The sequence below is a fragment of the Globicephala melas genome, chromosome X (assembly GCF_963455315.2).
Source record: "Globicephala melas chromosome X, mGloMel1.2, whole genome shotgun sequence".
NCBI classification, from domain to species: domain Eukaryota; kingdom Metazoa; phylum Chordata; class Mammalia; order Artiodactyla; family Delphinidae; genus Globicephala; species Globicephala melas.
The window spans coordinates 115,113,847-115,133,295 of NC_083335.1; the positions used below are offsets into that span (position 1 = coordinate 115,113,847).

The following is a 19,449-nucleotide window of genomic DNA, read 5'->3' on the forward strand; positions in this document are numbered from 1 at the left end:
AAGCTTTGATCTTGATTGTAGAAGTGAGTTGGCTCATTGCTTTTGTAGGGACGTAAGTGTTCCAGGAAAATACAAGTCCTCCCGAATAATCTTCCTGGTCTTAAAATGAATATTTCACATTGGTTGGCATGTGTTTATGTATATCAGTTACTTAGGTAAAAGGAATGTTACTAAAAACTAGTGTTCTTATCCTCTGTGAATTTAAGTAGTGATTAGTAATTTATCATCTATTTTTATTTCTTATAGTTACTTTCTTATCGGAGGAACCCTACTGCTCCCAAGAAAAGCTCTCCAATTCCAGGTTATTAGTAGAGAAGGGGTGAGAGATGCGGGCAACCTTGTGTAGATGGGGCCATAGCTATAGCACTGCTCATTAATTAGATCACCTGGAATAGTCAGCTTAGGTGATGAGAGAAGACAGATGGAGGAATAGTTAGCTGCCCCATTTCAGAGGAGGGGAGAAGGCGGAACTAGTTTCCAGTTCAAGCCTTGGGCCTTCTTATTATGGGGTGGGCAGCCCTCAGCTTCTACTGCTACAATGGAAAGGGAGCCAGTATTTCCAGAGTCAGCTGCTAGGGCTCTGAAACTGGGGTTGGCCTCGGGGGGCGGGGGGGTGTCAAGGAACGTTCTGATATTACACGCAAGACTATGTAGACATGTGGAGTTTTCTGGGTGGAGGTATATAAGTCCATGGTGTTTATCAGATTCTCAGGTGGCTCCCGAATCCCGAGACTAGCACCTCCCACCTAACGTGAGCCAGATTTCTGCTGCTGCCTTGATGAGGTGATTGAGGGACGGCGGGAGGAAGTTTTGAGACTGTGGTCCAGGACGGCATCTGGGCAATGGATATTTCCATGTCTGCCAGCTGGAAAGGGAGTGTCCTTCAGGAGGGTCTGGGGCTCCCAGAGACAAGGGGAAGATCTATTTTACGACCCTCTCTCCATGCATAAACCTGCCCTTCCACACTGGGCCAGCGGCTACCCTTTACCACATCACTACATCCCTGCGTGTCCTTGTCCACCCCTACCAAACATTCCCACCCAACACCACCCGCCCCCCAAATATGGTGCAATTAACTAGAAGTCTCCTCCTTGAGGGCAGGAATCATGTTTTAGGTATTTATACATTCCCAGCACTCTACATGACATTTGCTACTTGGTAATACTCACTAATTGTGAGCACTGTAAATTAATTAAATAAATAAATTTAAAAATGAATTTAATTAGATCGGCTAGCCTCGGGGGATGGAGCATGAATCATAATGTCCATGAGCAATTATACGCTATAGTTTTTAAAAATAAAATTTTGGAGACTGTTTTAAGTTAACTTGTCTAGTGAAAAGCCAAGGGAAATTATCCCTGGATACTTCTAAAGAAGAAAGATATGGTAATTTGCAAAGGGCATGAATTCTTCAAAGATTTCACTCCTCCACCACTACAAAGTATGAGTTAGAGTTAAAAATTTAGAAAACTATGAAATGAACGGAACTCATCTAATTTCAGTGCAGCAATTATAGCTCTTTTTGAGGATACATGAAAAAACCCAAATGTGGTTACTATAGCAGTAAATTGGTCTCCAAGAAACTCTTTCATTTTCTCAAGAAAAAAAAAATTTACAATAGAGCAGCCGAATGATAAGAAAAATAATCCACAAAGAAACACAAATGTATCTGGAACCAAAAAATGATCCATGAGCAGATGTGGCAATGGGAAAAAAAAGAACAAAATAAGACCAAACCACGTAGGCAAGTAAACGGATGCCAATTTTTAAAGAGAGGATTTGATAGTGTTATTAAAATGATGAGTGTTTTCCCAAATTCCCTCAGTGCCTAAGAAAATGAGACATTTTTTCAAACAGAAAGGGACTTTATCTTGTGTAAGATACAGATGTTAATATCAGCTGAGAAGCCTAATAAAAAAGAGATTATTTTACAAGAGCTGAATTTTCAGGTTAGTATACATACGGCAGATAGATGACTAAACTGATGGGAAGGCACAGGAAAATTTTCTAATGGATTAACTTTTTCATTATTGAGAAGAAATACATTATTTCAAAATTCTGGTTTAATGAATTTGAAGGTATCTGCTCTTCAACACAATAACTCCACACCAGCTGCATTTCACCTGTGTGAATTGCACTGTATCACTGGACTTAGATTTCTTTGGTTAAATAAAGCACCCTGTTACTTTTATAAAGTTAAATTTATTGCCTTGAGATTAAAAGGGAGTAAGTTTTAGGATGGCGTGTTCACCACCTCAGTAGCATCTGGGCCGATGTGTTTTTATCACCAGCAAAATCCTTTCAAATCTGACAATTCCCTCAAGTGGCCAATGGGGGACTTGTCCGTCTTGAGAGGTCCCACCTGAACAGGTGTCACGTAAGCTCCCTGAAGGCTTTGGCTCACCTGTCCCCGTGGATGGGGTGCCTAGGTTGGTGGCCTGCATCTATAGTATGTGCCGGAGAACGTGTGATAAACCGGTGAATAAAATGAATGTTTTTCTGAGGGATGGATTCATTAGCTGACATTCAAACTCACAGAACAGCTGCAGGAGGGCTTGGGGAAAACCATCTAAATCGGTCATTTCCGAAGAGCGCTCTTCAGAGCACACTTGCTCTCAACACATCGTTAGTGGGCACCTCCTATGGGCCTGGCATTGGGCCAGGCTGTGGGGACATGGCAGAGGACAACACAGACAAGGTCTCTGCTCTCACGGAACTCGGGATCCAGGTCACCTGATTCTACAACATCAAGCATCATTCCTGATTCAAACTGTGTCCTTGTCACCTAGCAGTGAGACACCAGCCAAGGGACACTCAGATCACATTCTAAAGTCAACTGCAAACAAATGGCATTCGCCAGAACTTTCTAAGAGGAGGTCCAAAGTGATGAGCTACTGCCAGCCACCTCCTCCTCTCCCCCTCTCCTTCTGGAAAGGGTTGGGGAGAACCATGGAGCTGTGAGAAGGCCGCAAGGCCACGAGAGTTCACGTCGTCCCCTCTGGGATGAGGTCAAGTGGACATCTTGAAGAATAGCCGGTCTGGCTGGTGCCGTACCCAAGAGGTCTTGTAGGAAAGCTAGTGCCAAGAGGGTACTCTCCTCTCCTGCCACCAAAGAACCCACAGATGAGCCTCACAGAAGAGCCAGCACGTAGGTACTGGGGACGTGAAGGGAGGCGACAGCCAATGCTAATCAGAGAAGCCACAGTTCACCCAGAGAGGGCTCAGCTCTCTCTCCCCAACTCCGGGGATGGGGAGGGGACGGGTTGTGACAAGGGCAAGAGAGTTTTCTGTACTTGCTTAAAAAGCATGCATGATTTCCACGCCAACCCATTTCAAACACAACCCCGTCATCAAGTATGTGGGAATCTTGTTTTAATCACAACCCCATCCGGAGAGAAATTCTCTGTGTATATGATTTGGGGTTTTAATCTAAATCTGACTTAACCAAAGAAAATGTGATTGGTTACCTTAATATTTCCTAAAGCAGGGTATAGCATACCTTTTCAGGCAAGGCCAGAGAGTCAACATTTCCGTCTCTGCGGGCCCCAGCTCTCTGCCGCGAGTACGCAGCTCTGCTACGGCAGGGAGAAGGCCTTCTTAGATCATATGTAAATGAACAGGTGTGGCTGGATTCCAAGAAAATTTTATTTATGGGCTCTGAAATTTGAATTTTATATGATTTCTCTGTGTCACAAAATATTCTCTTATTTTTGGCCCAACTCTTTAAAAATTGCAAAAACCATTCTTAGCTGCTGGGCTGTCCGAAACAGGTGGCAGGCAGGCTGGATTTGGACCACAAGCTGTTGTCTGCTCTCCCTTCTTTTAATTGGTTCATCTATCCAACAAATCTTCATTGAGCTCCATTACATAAAAAGTCCGATAGAGACTTCTGTTTACAGAGATGCCATTTTCTTCCACAATGCGTTAAACCAGAAGGGAAAATCTCTTTTGGAAAAAAAATCTTTCTAAATGCCCTGGAAGGATGGCTAGGACATGATCACATGCTTAGATGGCTTTTTCTCCATTTCTGTCCTGCAGCCAGCAATTCAGTCACAGCAAACACAAACAGAGATAGTTTATTTCTTCTGCCATCCTCTGAGCACAGAAATCAATAGGACTGATCACAGAAGCGTGTGCCTAGGGGACAACACGATGACCGTGCAACCTGTCGTCAGCCCCAGCATGGCGCTCCAGGATGCAAGCCCACATAAGGCTCAGAGCCCGCCCGCACGAGGTGTGTTCCCACTGACACCCACACGCATCTCAAGAGAGAAGTGGTTCCAGTGGGTCACACTGCAGCTCCCTCCCAAGGGCACAAAATGCGGCATCGCTCCTGACCCTTGTGTTCCTGGTCCCCAGGAAGAATGGCGGTGAGTGCCCCCGGGTGCCCAACACGAGGCGCAGGGCCCGCTCCCATGTAGGAACTTCCTTTAGAGATTTGGACGCCCCAATGAGGACAGGCACTTTGCCAGCCAGCTGCGAGGGCTCCACTCTCTGGAGCCTACACTAAAGTAGGGTGACCAGGCCCACCATCTGGGGGGCAGAGGGCCGTCTCAGGATGTGGGCCCTTCCCTGCTAAAACTGGGACGGTCGGTTACCCTAGAAGTAGGCCTTCTCTATTTCTATTTCTCTGTCTTCTCACCCTTGTCCCAGTTCTTCCCAGGAGGTGTGACCATCCAGCACTTCAGTGTAAAGCAGAAGCTGAACTAGGCTTGGGAAAGCAACTTTCTCCAGAAAACCCCAGAAATACTCTACTTTTTGCCTTTCTCAGGGTACAGAGGTACCTTTTGTTATGAGAGAGCATAAATGTTCGAAGATCCCCTTCTCGGTGTGAAGTGTTCTGAGAGCCTTAACTTCTGATTCCATCTCGCCTCAAAAGATCCATTTATAAAAGACAGATGCCACGCAAGCCAGTCAGTATCCCCCAGTGCCCGCAGCATGAGGGGGTCCACGCATCCAACAGACACAGCTTCATCGGGAAAACTTCTAAAGACCCCTTTTGTCCTAAATTCACCATGGGAGTATAACTCTGGTGGGCTTCGAAGAAGATTCTTGACCAATATTTTAACATCACATAAAATACATTTCTGGCGCCCCCGTAAGAATATCACATAACAAATGATGTACATCTACACTGAAACTAAACCAATAAACCAAGCACATTTTCAAAACTGTCCTACTTTTGACCTAATGTTCCTTTTTCCTTTGTTGAAGATTTCAAAATTCAGTAATGAATCAGTCAAGCATGAAAAATCGGTGAACTGTATGTTTGTGTATCCATGGGATTATGTTTAGAAAAGTACTGCATGCTGATCTCCTTGATTATGGAATATCAACGTGTTAGTAATTTTGGAAGGAAACCAAAATGCAGCCCTTGGATGGAGCAATGGAAATAGGACTGTTTCATTCAGCCTATGTACCCCGAATGTTAACAGAGTGGGCAAGTACGTGTCTCTGCTTACTTAGCCTGGTTTTTTACATTAGAGGGCAGTGCCAACAGCATTTTCAAGATGAACGTGTCAGCTGGTGTTTCTGCCCCGAAGTGGCCCATGGGAAGCGCTTCCTCCGTGGGGTGAGGTCTCAGAGCTGCACAGCCACCGGACGGGGCCCCAGTGAGTGAGTCGCCTACCTGACCAGGTCGATGACCCGTTCCCTCGGCGCGGCACTAACCGGCTCATCGTTGATCATTACAATCTGATCTCCCGGGATCAGCTTGCCTTCGGAGGGGCCACCTGGAGACAAATGAGAGTGAAGAGCAGGTGAGAAGACAGACCACTGGTCATCCATCCATCTGTAGCCTCCTCTCCCTGTCATGATTCCTTGTGAGCAATGGGTGCTCTCAGCAAAAACAAAACCCACCCAGAGAATGGGTGTTCTCTCCATCGTCCTTCTCCACACTAGACAGAACCGGGAAGGGGCAAGCTTTGCAGAAGCTCCTGGGGCCCAGGCTGCACCCTGGCCAATGACATCAGAAGCTCCGGAGGTAGGACTCAGGTATCAACATTCCTCTCAAACTTCTCAGGTAAGGCTGAGACTGGCAATGCTTCCCATACTTTAACAGGCTTATGAATCAATCACCTGGGACCCTGTTGCCCTGCAGACCGATTCTGTAGGTGAGGAGGGGTGCGGGGTGACATAATGTATGTCTCACAAGATCCCAGGGGCTGCTGAGGCTGCCAGCCAGCTGCCCACACCCTGAGTATCGGGACCCTTAGAAGAAGGTATTCCCCCGACAGGTAGCCAGTCAGTTGACCCCCGGCAGCCAGAGTTGCGACCACCTGAGCACACCTGGATTTGAACACAGTTGCATTTACTTACTCTGTACAACCAGGGAAATGGCACTCTGTGGTGGCCCGTAAGGCAGCTGAACACGAGGGTGCTAGGAAGGACTTGTAGGATTGGGTCTTGACTTACATGCTTGGGGAGGAGGGTTCAAGAAAGTGGGGCTTTGCTCTCAGCAAGCGGGGGTAATTCTATCATGAGCATTTTAATAATTCTTGCCTAAAAGGTGGGAGGAAGGAAGCTGGCATTGGTAAAGAAGCAGCAGTCCCCTGTGTCAGCTAGGAGATGAGGGCGTTTGGTCATTTCTGTGGTTTGGACTGTGCTGGGATGTTTGTGGCGGGGCTCACGTGTGACCACAGAGGACTCATGTTTTTGTCTTGATCCGTCACAGCCTCTTCCAAATGTTTTTCCAAGGAGGAGGTAGAGAACGAATATTTGTTGAGCATTTATTGTGTACCAGGCAACAGGCTAAGTGTTCTAACTAGTAACCTCTCTAAATGCTATAATCCTTTGCATATAATGACATACCTGAGGCTCACAAAGGGGAAAGAATTGCCTGGAAGGGTTGAACTGGATGTCAGCTTAGGTCTGTGGACACTTCCAAGTTCAAGGTGGCCAACATCTCTTTTGAACTTGCTCCTATAACTCAAAAACTGGTCACTGCCAGGTCTCCTGACACATAAAGACACAGCTGCATGAAGCACACATCTGTATTAAATAAGACCTAAAAACAAATGCTTCGATAATATGGATTATCTTCACGTGTCTAATGGAATTACTCCCCAATACTGATCTGGTGCTATATGGTACTGGGATTTTAATTTTATTTCCAGAGGTCTATCTGGATACTAGGCACAGCTGAAATGTTATCTTTCAAATATTATCACTTTTACTTCATTTAGTAATTGAAACGAACACTTCACAGCCAGAATATGGAACTCATATTCATTTCAAGATGAGGGAACTCTAAACACCTTCAGTGTTTGCACACATAAGGAATTCTGAAAATCACCTGAGGGAGTTTTGATGACGATTGGATTACATGTGAGCAATGACTCAAATTCAGTCAAAGAAATGGTTAGACGTCAGATGCTGGTCAAATACAGAAAAAAGTCTGAACTGTTTGGAGAGTGATGTTAACTAGTCCTCTGATGAGAAAACCATGTGCAGATGAACAGGGTTTCGTCTTACATTTGACCTATGCTTCTGATCAAATGGAAATACTCTCGTTTGAGCAAGAATTATGGGAGGAAGCAACACACAGTTCCTTCCAGAACATGAAACAGGGGCACACTTCAGAGAACGCTCATGCCCTTTACTCTGAAAGCTGGCTTGTCTACTATAGAAAAATCTGGTCTTACCATTGGAATCACTTATCATTGGAATCACTCAGTAGAGTCATTTTATGATAGACACAGTTTATGTGACCAGCATTTTCACTCATAAACATGACTGAAAACAGTGCTCTTTGACCTTAGTTTGCACTTTTTCTATTCTTCTCAAAATTGTCGAACAGTAGGTGAGAGAGTCTGACTCTGAGGAAAGTTGAGGGCAAGGAAGGGAAAAGGATGAAGGAATAATAAGGCGATAAATACAAGAAAGCGAAAATCCAGACCCAAATCTCCAGTTGGCTCTGGGGAGGACATACACTTTGGAGAATCCCATAACCAGAGATGTTAAAGTGTCCCACTGTTACAAAACTGCACGCTAAGTGGGACACCATTTAGGAAAAAAATATGTGTATGCACACATATACATATATATACATGTAATACATTATATGTATATGAGATACATACTATATGCAAATGTATGCACAAAACTGTCTACTATATATATGCTCTCTCTATATATGTTAATAATGGTTAACTCTCAGTAGTAGAAACTCAGGTGATTTTTTAAAAAACTCTATACTGTCTACATTGTTTCCTTTTTTCAGGAAAGCATATGGATTATTTCATTATTATAAAAAACAACAAATCTCTTTTATTTTTGAGAATAAAATTCTCAGTTGCATTGAGTTCAACAACTATGATCTATAGCTAATGAAATAAAAAGCTCAGCAGACAAAGTAAGAAGTTGTGTGGTGAGGCAGCGGTAGGAGTGAACAGGGAACTTACGCTTTCCTGCACAAGCCTAAAGGCGTTGACTGTATTTGCAGTGCTTGCCCTCGGGCAGAGTGTGTCAAAATGAGGAAAAATGGAATCAACTTTAATAATCTATACTAGCTCACTAGTTGGCTTTCATTTCCCTTAACTGACAGACTCAACTGACCAAATATTTTAGAGTTTAATAATAATAATAATAATAAACATTCCTGGACTAAGTATGTACCTGGCACCCTTCCAATGCATTTCATTCCCTCCCTTAGCCCTAGAAGGTAGACACTATGATCCTCATTATCCAAAGGATATAGAGAAGTTACATCAAACTGAAATGTAGGGGAGTTATCACGGAAGCTAAAAAAAACCTAATAAGGAGCAGAGGCAGGATTCAAGTCCATCAAACCCAGGGGGTCTGACGCCATAGTCTGCGCTCTTGACTACAGCGTTTTACTTTTGAACTCTGTTACTGATTTGCAAAATCCCGGAGAAAGACAGCATAGAAGATACTTTCCTTTTGTCTGAAAAGAAAGCCAGTACAAGTCCATTAAAATAAGTATATAAATACATATAATAAATAAACATTAGAGCACTGTTTCTGGAAGGCAAAGGGGCCCACATCAGGCAACGGCATCACAGTCCACTACATTCAGCTGCGCTCATGGTGGAACATCTATATACTGAGAATGACTGAGAACAAGTACGTTAATTATCTGACCGTATGGTAGAATTTAAGAGATGTGCCACACACTGTATCAGGCAGCATTTACTGTATAACAAGACACCCCCAAAACCCAGTAGGGTTTCCTCTCATGCTTATGGGTCTTTCGAGTGACTGTGGATTGGCTGATCAAGGGCAGGCTGGGCTGGGCAGTTGTGCTGTACACTGAAGGTCAGCCTGTACTTAGCTCTAGGCTGCAGGCTGGTTGCCCCACGTGTTCATTTTGGGGCTCGGGCTGTGAAGGGGTAATAGCCACTTCAGGGAAACTCCTCTTATGGCCGTGGCAGAAACCCAAGAAACGAGCTCAACTCCACAAGCATATTACAAGCCTTTGCTTATGTCATCTTTGCTAACATGCCATTGGCCAAAGTCAGTCACCTGGTCCAGCCCAACAGCAATGGGGTGGCGAAATACATTCTGCCTCTAGTGGAAAGGGAGGGGAGCACATCTCTGTAAAAGAATCCAACCACCCCAGTGATCTAAATCAGGGGTTTCCAACCCCCGGGCTGCAGACTGGTACCGGTCGGCGGCCTGTTCGGAACCGGGCCACACAGTAGGAGGTGAGTGGCGGGCTAGCGAGTGGAGCTTCATCTGCCGCTCCCCACTGTTCCCCATCGCTTGCATTACCGCCTGAAGCATGGCTTACATGACTGCCTGAACCATGCCCCCGCCCCGTCCGTGGAAAAACGGCCTTCCAGGAAACCAGTCCCTGGTGCCAAAAAGGTTGGGGACCGCTGATCTAAATCCTAGAGAAACTTAAACACAACCTTCTGCTTTTTCACTAAGGAGTTTGTCGGGAGCTTACTGAAAACAGCACCGTGCCTGCCTCTTAACGTGTGCATTCAGACATTAAGAAGTGGGTCATTTCCATGGTTACAAATGATGGATCAGTGTTTTCCTAAGTCTGGCGATATGATGGATTAGGAAGTTTAAAACCTCGTTTGCAGAGCCATTTCTGTCCCTCTGGTGGTCTGGCTCTATCCAGGTGATGGGAAAACTCAATTAGACTCCACAGCCTGAAACAGAGCAGTATGAAGCTTGTGAAATGGAACAGTGGTCATGCTGGCAGGGGGTGGTGGATGGTCCCAGAGACCGAGCCTTGGGGCTGCGTGCTTACCTGGTGTTACTGAGCGGACGACCACTGGCTTTTCACTCCCTGCCACGAAACCAAACCCCAGCACAGGGTCCCTCCTCATCTCCACCCTCCGAGGAGCCGGAGGGATGATCTGGCAGCTCTCCAACCGAGGGTCGTCAAATGGGATTGCCTGTGTCATGTGACTGTGGGAAAAGCACATAGGAGAGAAACTCGGCATCAGTGTACGTGTTTGGCAATGGCCCGGCGACCGCATCCCCCCTAGTTGTAAAACCTTCTCTTCTCTGTTTGGTAGAGAGTGGGGAAGATGTGGGGAGGCCCACTGTCATGCTTCTCACATGGCTGCCTTCTTCCTTGAAAACTCTAGGCCCACTTTCGCTTGAGGTCTTTGTACTGGCTGTTCCCCCAACCTGAAATGCTTGTCCTGCAGATGTGTGTATGGCCCACCCTCACCTCTCTCAAGTCTTTGCTCAAATGTGAGCTTCTGAAAGAGGACTATCCTGGCCACATGCTTTAAAATCGCAGCCTTGCCTCCCCACAGCCAGATCCCTTCACCCTCTTCTACTTTTTTTTTCCCCCCATAGAACTAATCACTTGCTAACGAGCTGTGGAACCTACTTATTTTGATGCGTATTTTCATTGTTCTGCTCTCCATACTAGGAGGTAAGCTCTGTGATGGCAAGGAATTTTGTTTCATTCACTGATTTATCCCAGGTGCCTAGAACAGTGCCTGGCACGTAGTGGATTCTCAATAAATAATTGAATTAAATAGAGAAAAAGATATTTCTTTGTGGAAAACTATCAAATTATAACTGATGTGCTGAGAAAGAACCTCAGAGGGTTCTGGACATTTAGTGGGTAACGCATACGGCTTTTGGCTCCAGTGAAATTGAAGTGATGGGGATCGTTTTGGTGGCAACAGGTTATCCTGGTGTCAAATACAGTCCCCGTTTCCAAAGAAGTTGAAGAACTAACTCTTGGCATTTCTGTTCCAGAGAGACTTTCAAATGATTTAAATGAATCTTTCTGTTAACACTTAAACTTCGGAAGTCTTATCGATAATCCAAACTTGAAAAATGTACAGCATTCAAAAATTTTCAAAATGCTTCCACGAATAGCTCATTTGATCCACAAAACAACCTTGAGAATGAAGGAGCGGAGCAGGTATTATTATCTGCATTTTGCCAAGGAGGAAACTGAGATCAAAACAGTGGCTTATTGTTACTCAGGGCCCATGGTTGGTATGCCAGAGAGTTGGGTTGAAAACCAACTTCGGTGACTCTTAATGAAGTCTTCACTCATGCACATCATCCAGGCAGACTTCTTTGGGGGAAGAGTTATTAGTTTGAACACTAGAAATCTCCTTAAATATGTAAGCCAAGATTATTTCAATGACACGGCCTTAATTCAATTTTTTTCCCACTAATCTTCTTCAATAAGTGAAAGAAGATCATTTAAAAATACCTTGAAAGATGCTACTCCATATGCCATCTGGACAACATATTGTTCAAATGTAATGAAGAAGGACAGAGAAGGAGGAATCCTATTGTCCTCCAGTGTAATGAGTAAGAGTTAAGAAAAATCATTGAAAACCCGCTAAATCTGTCCTTTTGGCATATATCGCTGGATAGGAAAATAAAAGTTTAAAATCCCTTTGAAACAGAAAGGAAGGAAATGTCTTTTAGATTTAGCAGTTTGTGATCTGGAACACTAGGAAAAAGAGAAGTGTTAGTTGCTAAGGAACCCGTTGTGTGCCACGTGCTGACACTCATCTGTTACCTTATTTCATCTTCACAGCCGCTGAGATAGACGGAGTTTGACCCCGCCCACCTCCTCTTTGTAAATGCCCAGAGAGGAAGAATAACTGGGCCAAGGTCAAACGCTTCTCAGGTGTAAGCCAGGTGCGATTCACACCAGGTCTTCTGATTCTCTGTCACGTGCTTGACCAGCTACATAATTTGCAAGGACAGTACAAAATGAGAATGCAGGGGCCCTCCTTCCAACATGATTAAGAACTTCAAGACGGCAGAAGGTGAAACCCAGCCCAGGGCCTTCTGTGACTGCATGGGTCACAAGCCCATGAAGCTGGCCTTGGTAGGGTGCTATCCCCAATGTCTCACCACCATTCTAGAAACATCCAGGTTCAGAGTGGTGGTGTTATAGGGCCAAAGGGGCAGGGGCTGTCTTCTGTGAAATTGTAGACGTTTGTCTGGACCCAGAGAGTAGACATGGCTACCATGGTGGCGCACGCACTTGGGACGAAGGGAGGTGGGCAGACCTCAGGTGGGCAGAAGGTCACATGGAGAGGGGCCTGGCAGTCTGAAGGAAAGAATTAAAAACCCTGATTAAACCAGCAGAACCTATGTAGGGTGAGCCCCAGCGTCCAGGGTAGGAGCTGCAGATGGGGCCCTGGGCGGGAGGGACTGAGACACACGGAACAGGTGGGGAAGTCAGGGCTGGGAACTAGGACACCAGGAGGACCTCTCATACTCCTACAGCGGGCCCTGCTGGGCGGAACTTGACCTTCCACATTGATCTCTCACAGGCCTAAAACAGGCCCGGCTGTGTATGCCTGAGAGAGAGTGGGGCTACCTGGGGGGTCGTGGACACTGCTCTGTTCTCTTGTCTCCTCTGTAAGACGGCTCCATCTCAGAGTGTAACAGAGAAGAACAAACTGACTCCATGTTGGATCTATTCCTTCAGCTCTAACCCTTGTGCTCTGTTGTCTGTGCTTAGTCAGCTGCCTCTGCACCTTTGTAAAAGAATGCTGCCTACAGCCTGAAATATACAGGATAGCCCATTCTCAAGGCTCTTACCTTTAAAGGTACAACACTTTCCCATTTATATACAGATTAAAAGTTGCAGAACAGAAAACAACAAACGCCTTGTTGGAGGTTTATAGGAACATTGTGACCAGACCAATATAAGAACAAAGGATTCTCACACCAAGAAGTTTGCAATAACCAGACGCACCCCCTCCGCCCTTCGTACAAAAGAATTCTAACTCGAGTAAGATAGTTCTTTGGGACAGTAGTCCACCATCTCCTCGGTCTGCTGGCTTTCCAGATAAAGTCGCTATTCCTTGCCCCAACAACTCCTCTCTTGATCTACTGGCCTGTCGTGTGGTGAGCAGTGCGAGCTTGGACTCGGTAACAAGAGTGTGCTGTACTCTAGCTACATTTGGAAATGAGTCTCTCCTTTTATTCCCCAGAGGGAACAAAGGAAAAAAGGGAGAGGAAATCCACATTTTTTTGGCCCTGAGCTCTGAGTTTGCACCAGAATCCACAGAAGGCATTCTGAATGATGAAGGTTGTAGAGGTGACGTGACTTGCTAATGGTAGTAGGAACTGCATTACAGAGAATCAAACTCTGGCTGGCATAACTCTCAATTCCACCTGTAGAGCCGGACTAGGGAAGATGAGTCCCCATGCTGCTGCCAGTACTGTGAAAAGCTTCTAGTAGTGGTTCCCAAACTTTACTGCATATTAGAATCACCTGGAGAGCTTTAAAAAGCCCTAATGCCCAGGTTTCATCCCAGACCAATCACATGAGACTATCTAGGGGTGGAAGCCAGGATCAATTTTTTTTAAATTAATTTATTTACTTTAGGCTGCATTGGGTCTTCATTGCTGCGTGCGGGCTTTCTCTAGTTGTGACAAGCCAGGGCTTCTCACTGTGGTGGCTTCTCTTGTTGCAGAGCATAGGCTCTAGGAGTGAGGGCTTCAGTAGTTGTGTCACGCGGGCTTCTGTAGTTGTGGCTCGTGGGCTCTAGAGTACAGGCTCAGTAGTTGTGGCGCACGGGCTCAGTTGCTCCGCGGCATGTGGGATCTTCCTGGACCAGGGCTCAAACCCGTGTCCCCTGCATTGGTAGGCGGATTCTTAACCACTGCGCCACCAGGGAGGCCCCTGGATCAATTTTTTAAAAAGACTTCCCAGGTGATTCCAAAGTGCAGCAATGTTTGGGGATCATTCACCTGCCCAGGGAAGGGTGTGCTCTAGTGCCTTCTGGACAATAGGAAAAGGGGACTTGACTGATGTCCCTGACTACCTCCCCTAGCATCCATTGTAAATGTAAGTTAAAATATTCAAAGCATCTCTAGATAGATTATCCTCTTTCCACTACATGATAAAGTAATGGTCTCCAATTTTTAATTCATCATTCACTTAATGAGTATTACAATATTATTTTATTAATACCTGATATTTATTAAACACTAACTTCATGCTAAGCCTTTTCTGAGATGCTTTCCATATGTTAGTTCATTTAATTCTCCATAACAACTCTATAATGCATTCATTTATTCATTTAGTCAACAAATGTTTATTGAATCCCCACTGGCTTCTCAGTTCTGGGGGTACAACAGGAACGAAAGCAGAATAAAAAAATAAAATATTCACTCCAGTGTGCAGACACAGGGAATAACCTAATAAATTGGTAAAACATATGGCATATCAGGTCATTTTAAGTACTAAGGAGAAATACAATGCAGGGAGGAAGGCTGGAGAGCTGCCAGGCGAGGGTACTGTGAGATCATGCTAGGGGTCAGGAAATGTCGGGGGGGGAGGGGCATTTCGGCAGTGCAAAGGTCCTGTGGTGAGCTGTGCCTGTGAGATCATGCCTAAGGGACGGCCGGGCAGCTGGTGGTGGGGGGAGGGTGGAGACAGTGAGGGGAGTGGTAAAGAAGTGATGATGGGCTGAAGATGACACAGGCTCTTAGAAGGACTTTGTGTTTTGTTGTGAGTGAAACAGGAAGCTGTTTGAAGGTTCTGAGTGGAGAAGTGATGTGATAGCTGCCATACTGAGAACAGACAGGAGGGAGCACGGGTAAGCAGGGACGGCATTTCAGGGCCCACTGCATCAATCCTGACAAAATATCATGGTGGCTTGGACCAGGGTGAGGGCAGATATGGCAAGAAATCACTGGGCTTTTAACATATTTGGAAGCCACTCTGACAGAGCAGGGGTGGGACTCCTACTCTGGAACCTTCTTCCTGCACACACAGGACGGTCCCAGGGAGATGGACCTTTAAGCACATTATCTAATGCAAGTCCCATGTCTCGATGGATCCAAATCGCAGGAGACATTTTCTCTGGAGCTAATGCTTCACGGTTTGTACAGGAAACACACAAATGCCCAGGTATGGGGCCAACACGAGAACTGGTGTGGTAGTCTGGAATGAGACTGTGGAGCCAGACTCTCTGGGTTCGAATCCTGGTCCCACCACTTCCCAGCAGTGTGATGTGGACAAATAACTTCATCATCCTGTACCTCAGTTTCCTCATCTGCAAAGTGGTGATAATAATGGAAACAACCTCATAAGATCATTGTGAAAATTAAATGAATGAATAAAATGTCAAGCAGGTAGCAAACTCTCTGGCATGTAAGAAGCACTCAAAAAGCATTAGCTGTTATTTTCATCTCTTGAGGGCAATGAACAGAAAGGCATATGTTTCAGACATTATGAACCCATTTAACCTTAAAATATGAAGACAAACTCAACGTTTCAATTGCCTATAGCCCACTCTCGGTGAGATGCCTCACAAATCCCAGGTAAGCTCTGAGACTTCAATCTGAAGAATCACGTCAAATTCAATGACACAGGAAACGCAAATATATATTGATACGCAAGAGGCAAAACAGTACCAGAATACAGAAGAATAAAATCTAGGCTTCTCTAGCGACTGAATCACGGGTAGTAAGTTTTCCTCCGCCATGTTTCAAAGACTATTAAGTGACCTTGGAGTCTAGGGCTGGGGAATGAGCCCAGGTCATGGGGCAAGTGAGAAGCACTAAATCCCTTTTAGGGAGTGAGACCCAGGAGCAGGCCCTTTCACCTCAGGTGCTGCCGTCCTCTGTGTCAACAGAGAATCTGCCCTTGGTCCATATCACTTTCCCACCCCAACAAGGTTTGAGACTTACAAGCACGTGCGTATGATGTGTTCGCTGCCTGTTCTAGTATTTTCTTTTTCGTTTAAGGTTTTTTAATTCTTTTTGTTTTGCTTGCACTTTGAGGATAACCTTCCAATGGCATTATCATATTCTTGCTAAACAGGTTATATTTTCAGAATACATTATCTAAAAATAATCAATCCCTGTCTCTTTTCCAGTAAGAAAGGATCCACACTAAAATGTTCCCCCATGAAACATCATTCTGTTCTTTGTGTTAGGCAAGTACCTTTTGGCTCTCTCCTTGCAATATTTTTGATAAACATTTGAGTACTTTTATAATGAGCTGAAAAAACAACATTTTTTTACCTGCTGAACATGCTTCAGTGAATTCCGATGCTGAGCCTTGAAGAATACAGCGGATGAGCTACACAAACTTTCAGCCCCTGCCCCGAGCTTCTCCAACAAACACACATAGATCGGCCAGAAATCTCTGACCTAAAAATCCAGAGTGCATTAATTGAGATGGAAGATGTGTCCATTGAGATCGAATGAGCAATCTTGCTATTTCTGAAAGATTCATTTCAAAAGGAATGATGGGAATCCTGCTGCCTAACTCCCCACGACAAAAAGAAAGGGCTTTCTTTGAACTCTGGGAGGCTTTCTTCCTCAGCAGAAATAAAAGACTGATACATCCAATGTATCACAAAGAATTACTTTGACTAGTAAAATGTGTCCTGTAAGAAAACGTAAAGTAATTTCAGTTTACCATGCACTCATTAGAGCCAGTGAGGTCCTTTTTTGGAATATGTGCTGAGTAGAAAGATTCTGGAAGGAAGAACCAAATTTAGAAGCCATTCCCTTTGGTGTAGAGTTAAAGAATCTAGGAAGATGGTAGCAGGTGGGACCCCTGGGTAGTTAAGACTGGAATGAAAAGGAGTATAAATAAACATACATGCCTCAGTTCTGCTTGAGAAGGTCATTGTTGGTGTGACCTTTCAGGGATGGGCAGCTGTGATTCCATGAGAGCATTAAGCATCAATATATAATATTCTCATCTTGGTAGCCCTGGTGTGGGTCGCAGACTGAGTTATCTTCATTTGCTCCCCAGGATGTGATTTGCCACTGGACGCCACACTGCTTTTCAGTGCCTTCCCACTGGACACAGTACGTACTTCTCCACCCCTTGACTCTGCTAACATCTCGTTGCCCAAAGCATGTGACATGGCTGAGGCCAGATGTGACAAGCAAAACACACTTGTTTAGCTGGGCATGAGCTCTTGCTTTTCTCTTGTCACCATGAGAAGACCTTCCCAAGGCAGCTGCCACCCTTTCAGCTTGGGCTCTGGAACGGACACATGTAGAACAGACCAGAGCCGGCAACTCAGTGAGGAGCCAAGTGGAGCAGAGCTGTCCAGCACCTCAACCTAGATGAGCCAGCTGAACGATGGGTAACAAATGATGACTGTTGCATGACACTGAATTTGGGGGATGTTTGTTATGCACCAAAAGCTCACTCATACAATCTGTAATTAGTGTTTTCAGTAGTACTTAAAAACCCTGAAATGCCACATCCCCAAAGGATTCTCTCTACCACCCCTATTCTCTACACCATTTATGGCTAAATGTGCTACATTTTACAAAAACACTATCGACACTTCCAGAGGAAACTTCTCCCCTTATTATCCCAGTTGACATGGCAGCCACAGGCACCTCATGATCTATTCTTCATGACTTTCTCATATCTCTGAACTGGACTTAGGTAGTCGTGGCTCCTAAGCCAACAATTCACAAGCCCTGTTGTGGCCTGTGAGGGGGCTTAATAAGGCTCTGGACTTCCCTGGTGGCGCAGTGGTTAAGAATCCACCTGCCAACGCAGGGGACACGGGTTTGAGCCCTGGGCCGAGAAGATCCCACATGCCGCGGAGCAACTAAGCCCGTGCGCCACAACTACTGAGCCTGCGCTCTAGAGCCCACGAACCACAACTACTGAGCCCGCGTGCCACAACTACTGAAGCCCGCGTGCCTAGAGCCTGTGCTCCGCAACAAGAGAAGCCACGGCAATGAGAAGCCCCCACACCGCAACGAAGAGTAGCCTGTGCTCGCAGCAGCTAGAGAAAGCCCACGCACAGCAACGAAGACCCAACGCAGCCAAAAATAAATAAATTTATTTAAAAAGAAAGAAAGAAAGAAAGACAGACTCTGAGCAAAAGTGCTGCGCAAGGCAAACTGGAGTTCCCCAGAATAAGAATGTAAGTAGGAAGGAAAAGAAAGCAGAAGTGTGAATCACTGAGCTTGATAGGTCACAACTGACAGGGACTATGAGGTAGATTAGAAACCCCGAGATCGGTTTCAAGCAAGTCAAAATTACGATGATGTGTGCGGCAAAATAACATATTGAAAAGAATTTTTGCTTTGTTCTCATTGAGTTTCTTCCTCTCCCAGGTCTAGTAAGGTAGGCTTCGTTCAGTCCCTTGCCACAGGGAAGATGCATTTACCAGGGCCCAGAGAAAAAGCTGATGGCAGAAAGCCTCTCTCCTGACTTGTTTCGTGAAACTCTGAGCAACTTGGCTTAGGAGTCAAGGGCAGAGGACCCCTGTGAGGTGGCAGCAAGTTCAGGAGAGAGAGCTTGGTGGTAAGTCTAGCAAAGCACCAAGATGCATAGGCTGAGCCTAAAGAAATGGCAAAGTCAGTGAACTTCAGGGGACCATGCAGGCTCAGACGCCGGTATCTTCGGACTGAAAAACACAAAGGCCTGTTTGAATTTCTGTTCTGCAGATATTCCGCGGACTTCTGAATATTCGACATGATTATATTCCAATTGCCAAACAGCAGAAATGTAATACGATGACACTCACACACGAGTTTAAGGGTAGGATTTACATTGGCTCTGTGAGAAAACAGAAACTATGAGTAAACGGCGTCTTTGAAGGAAAGGAGAAAGGGTAGTTGGAAGAGAAGAGATGCCACCTGGAGAGAAATCATACTGTGGAGTGACGTCACGCAAGGAGATCCAGGAAGTCCTGCTAATGAGGGTCCTGAAGCTTCTCTGAATCTGGAACTACCTCCTAGAGCTGCTTCCCATGAGGCTAGGAGGCTCAGCCACGCGGCATTTGCATTCTCATATGTCCATGAGATTCCATCTCTCTTAGGATCTACAGTATGTATTTTTATACTCTACTCCCCCCTTCCCCCTCCCCGCTCCTTTTTTTTTTTTTTTTAACAAATCCCAGCAAGCCTCTGTCCTTTAGGATCAAAAGAGCCCAACCAAATCCCACCACTGAAGATGAGTTAAATTTAATATAAACATAGATAACTGGACATGATGTGTTTCCAGGTCACACAACACAGTGAGTCTCAGGC

General features: G+C 45.3%; 1 protein-coding gene across 13 annotated transcripts in view; it reads right to left on the reverse strand.

The window, feature by feature from the left end:
- Nucleotides 1–19,449, reverse strand: part of FRMPD4 (FERM and PDZ domain containing 4) — a 797,331-nt gene that overhangs the window by 91,351 nt on the left and 686,531 nt on the right. For all 13 annotated transcript variants that reach the window (XM_060292295.1, XM_060292298.1, XM_060292294.1 and 10 more), the window contains 2 exons: nucleotides 10,223–10,383; nucleotides 5,630–5,732 (listed from right to left, as the gene is read on the reverse strand). In XM_060292295.1, coding sequence (XP_060148278.1) covers nucleotides 5,630–5,732; nucleotides 10,223–10,383 — 264 coding nt within the window. The remainder of the gene's footprint in view (nucleotides 1–5,629; nucleotides 5,733–10,222; nucleotides 10,384–19,449) is intronic.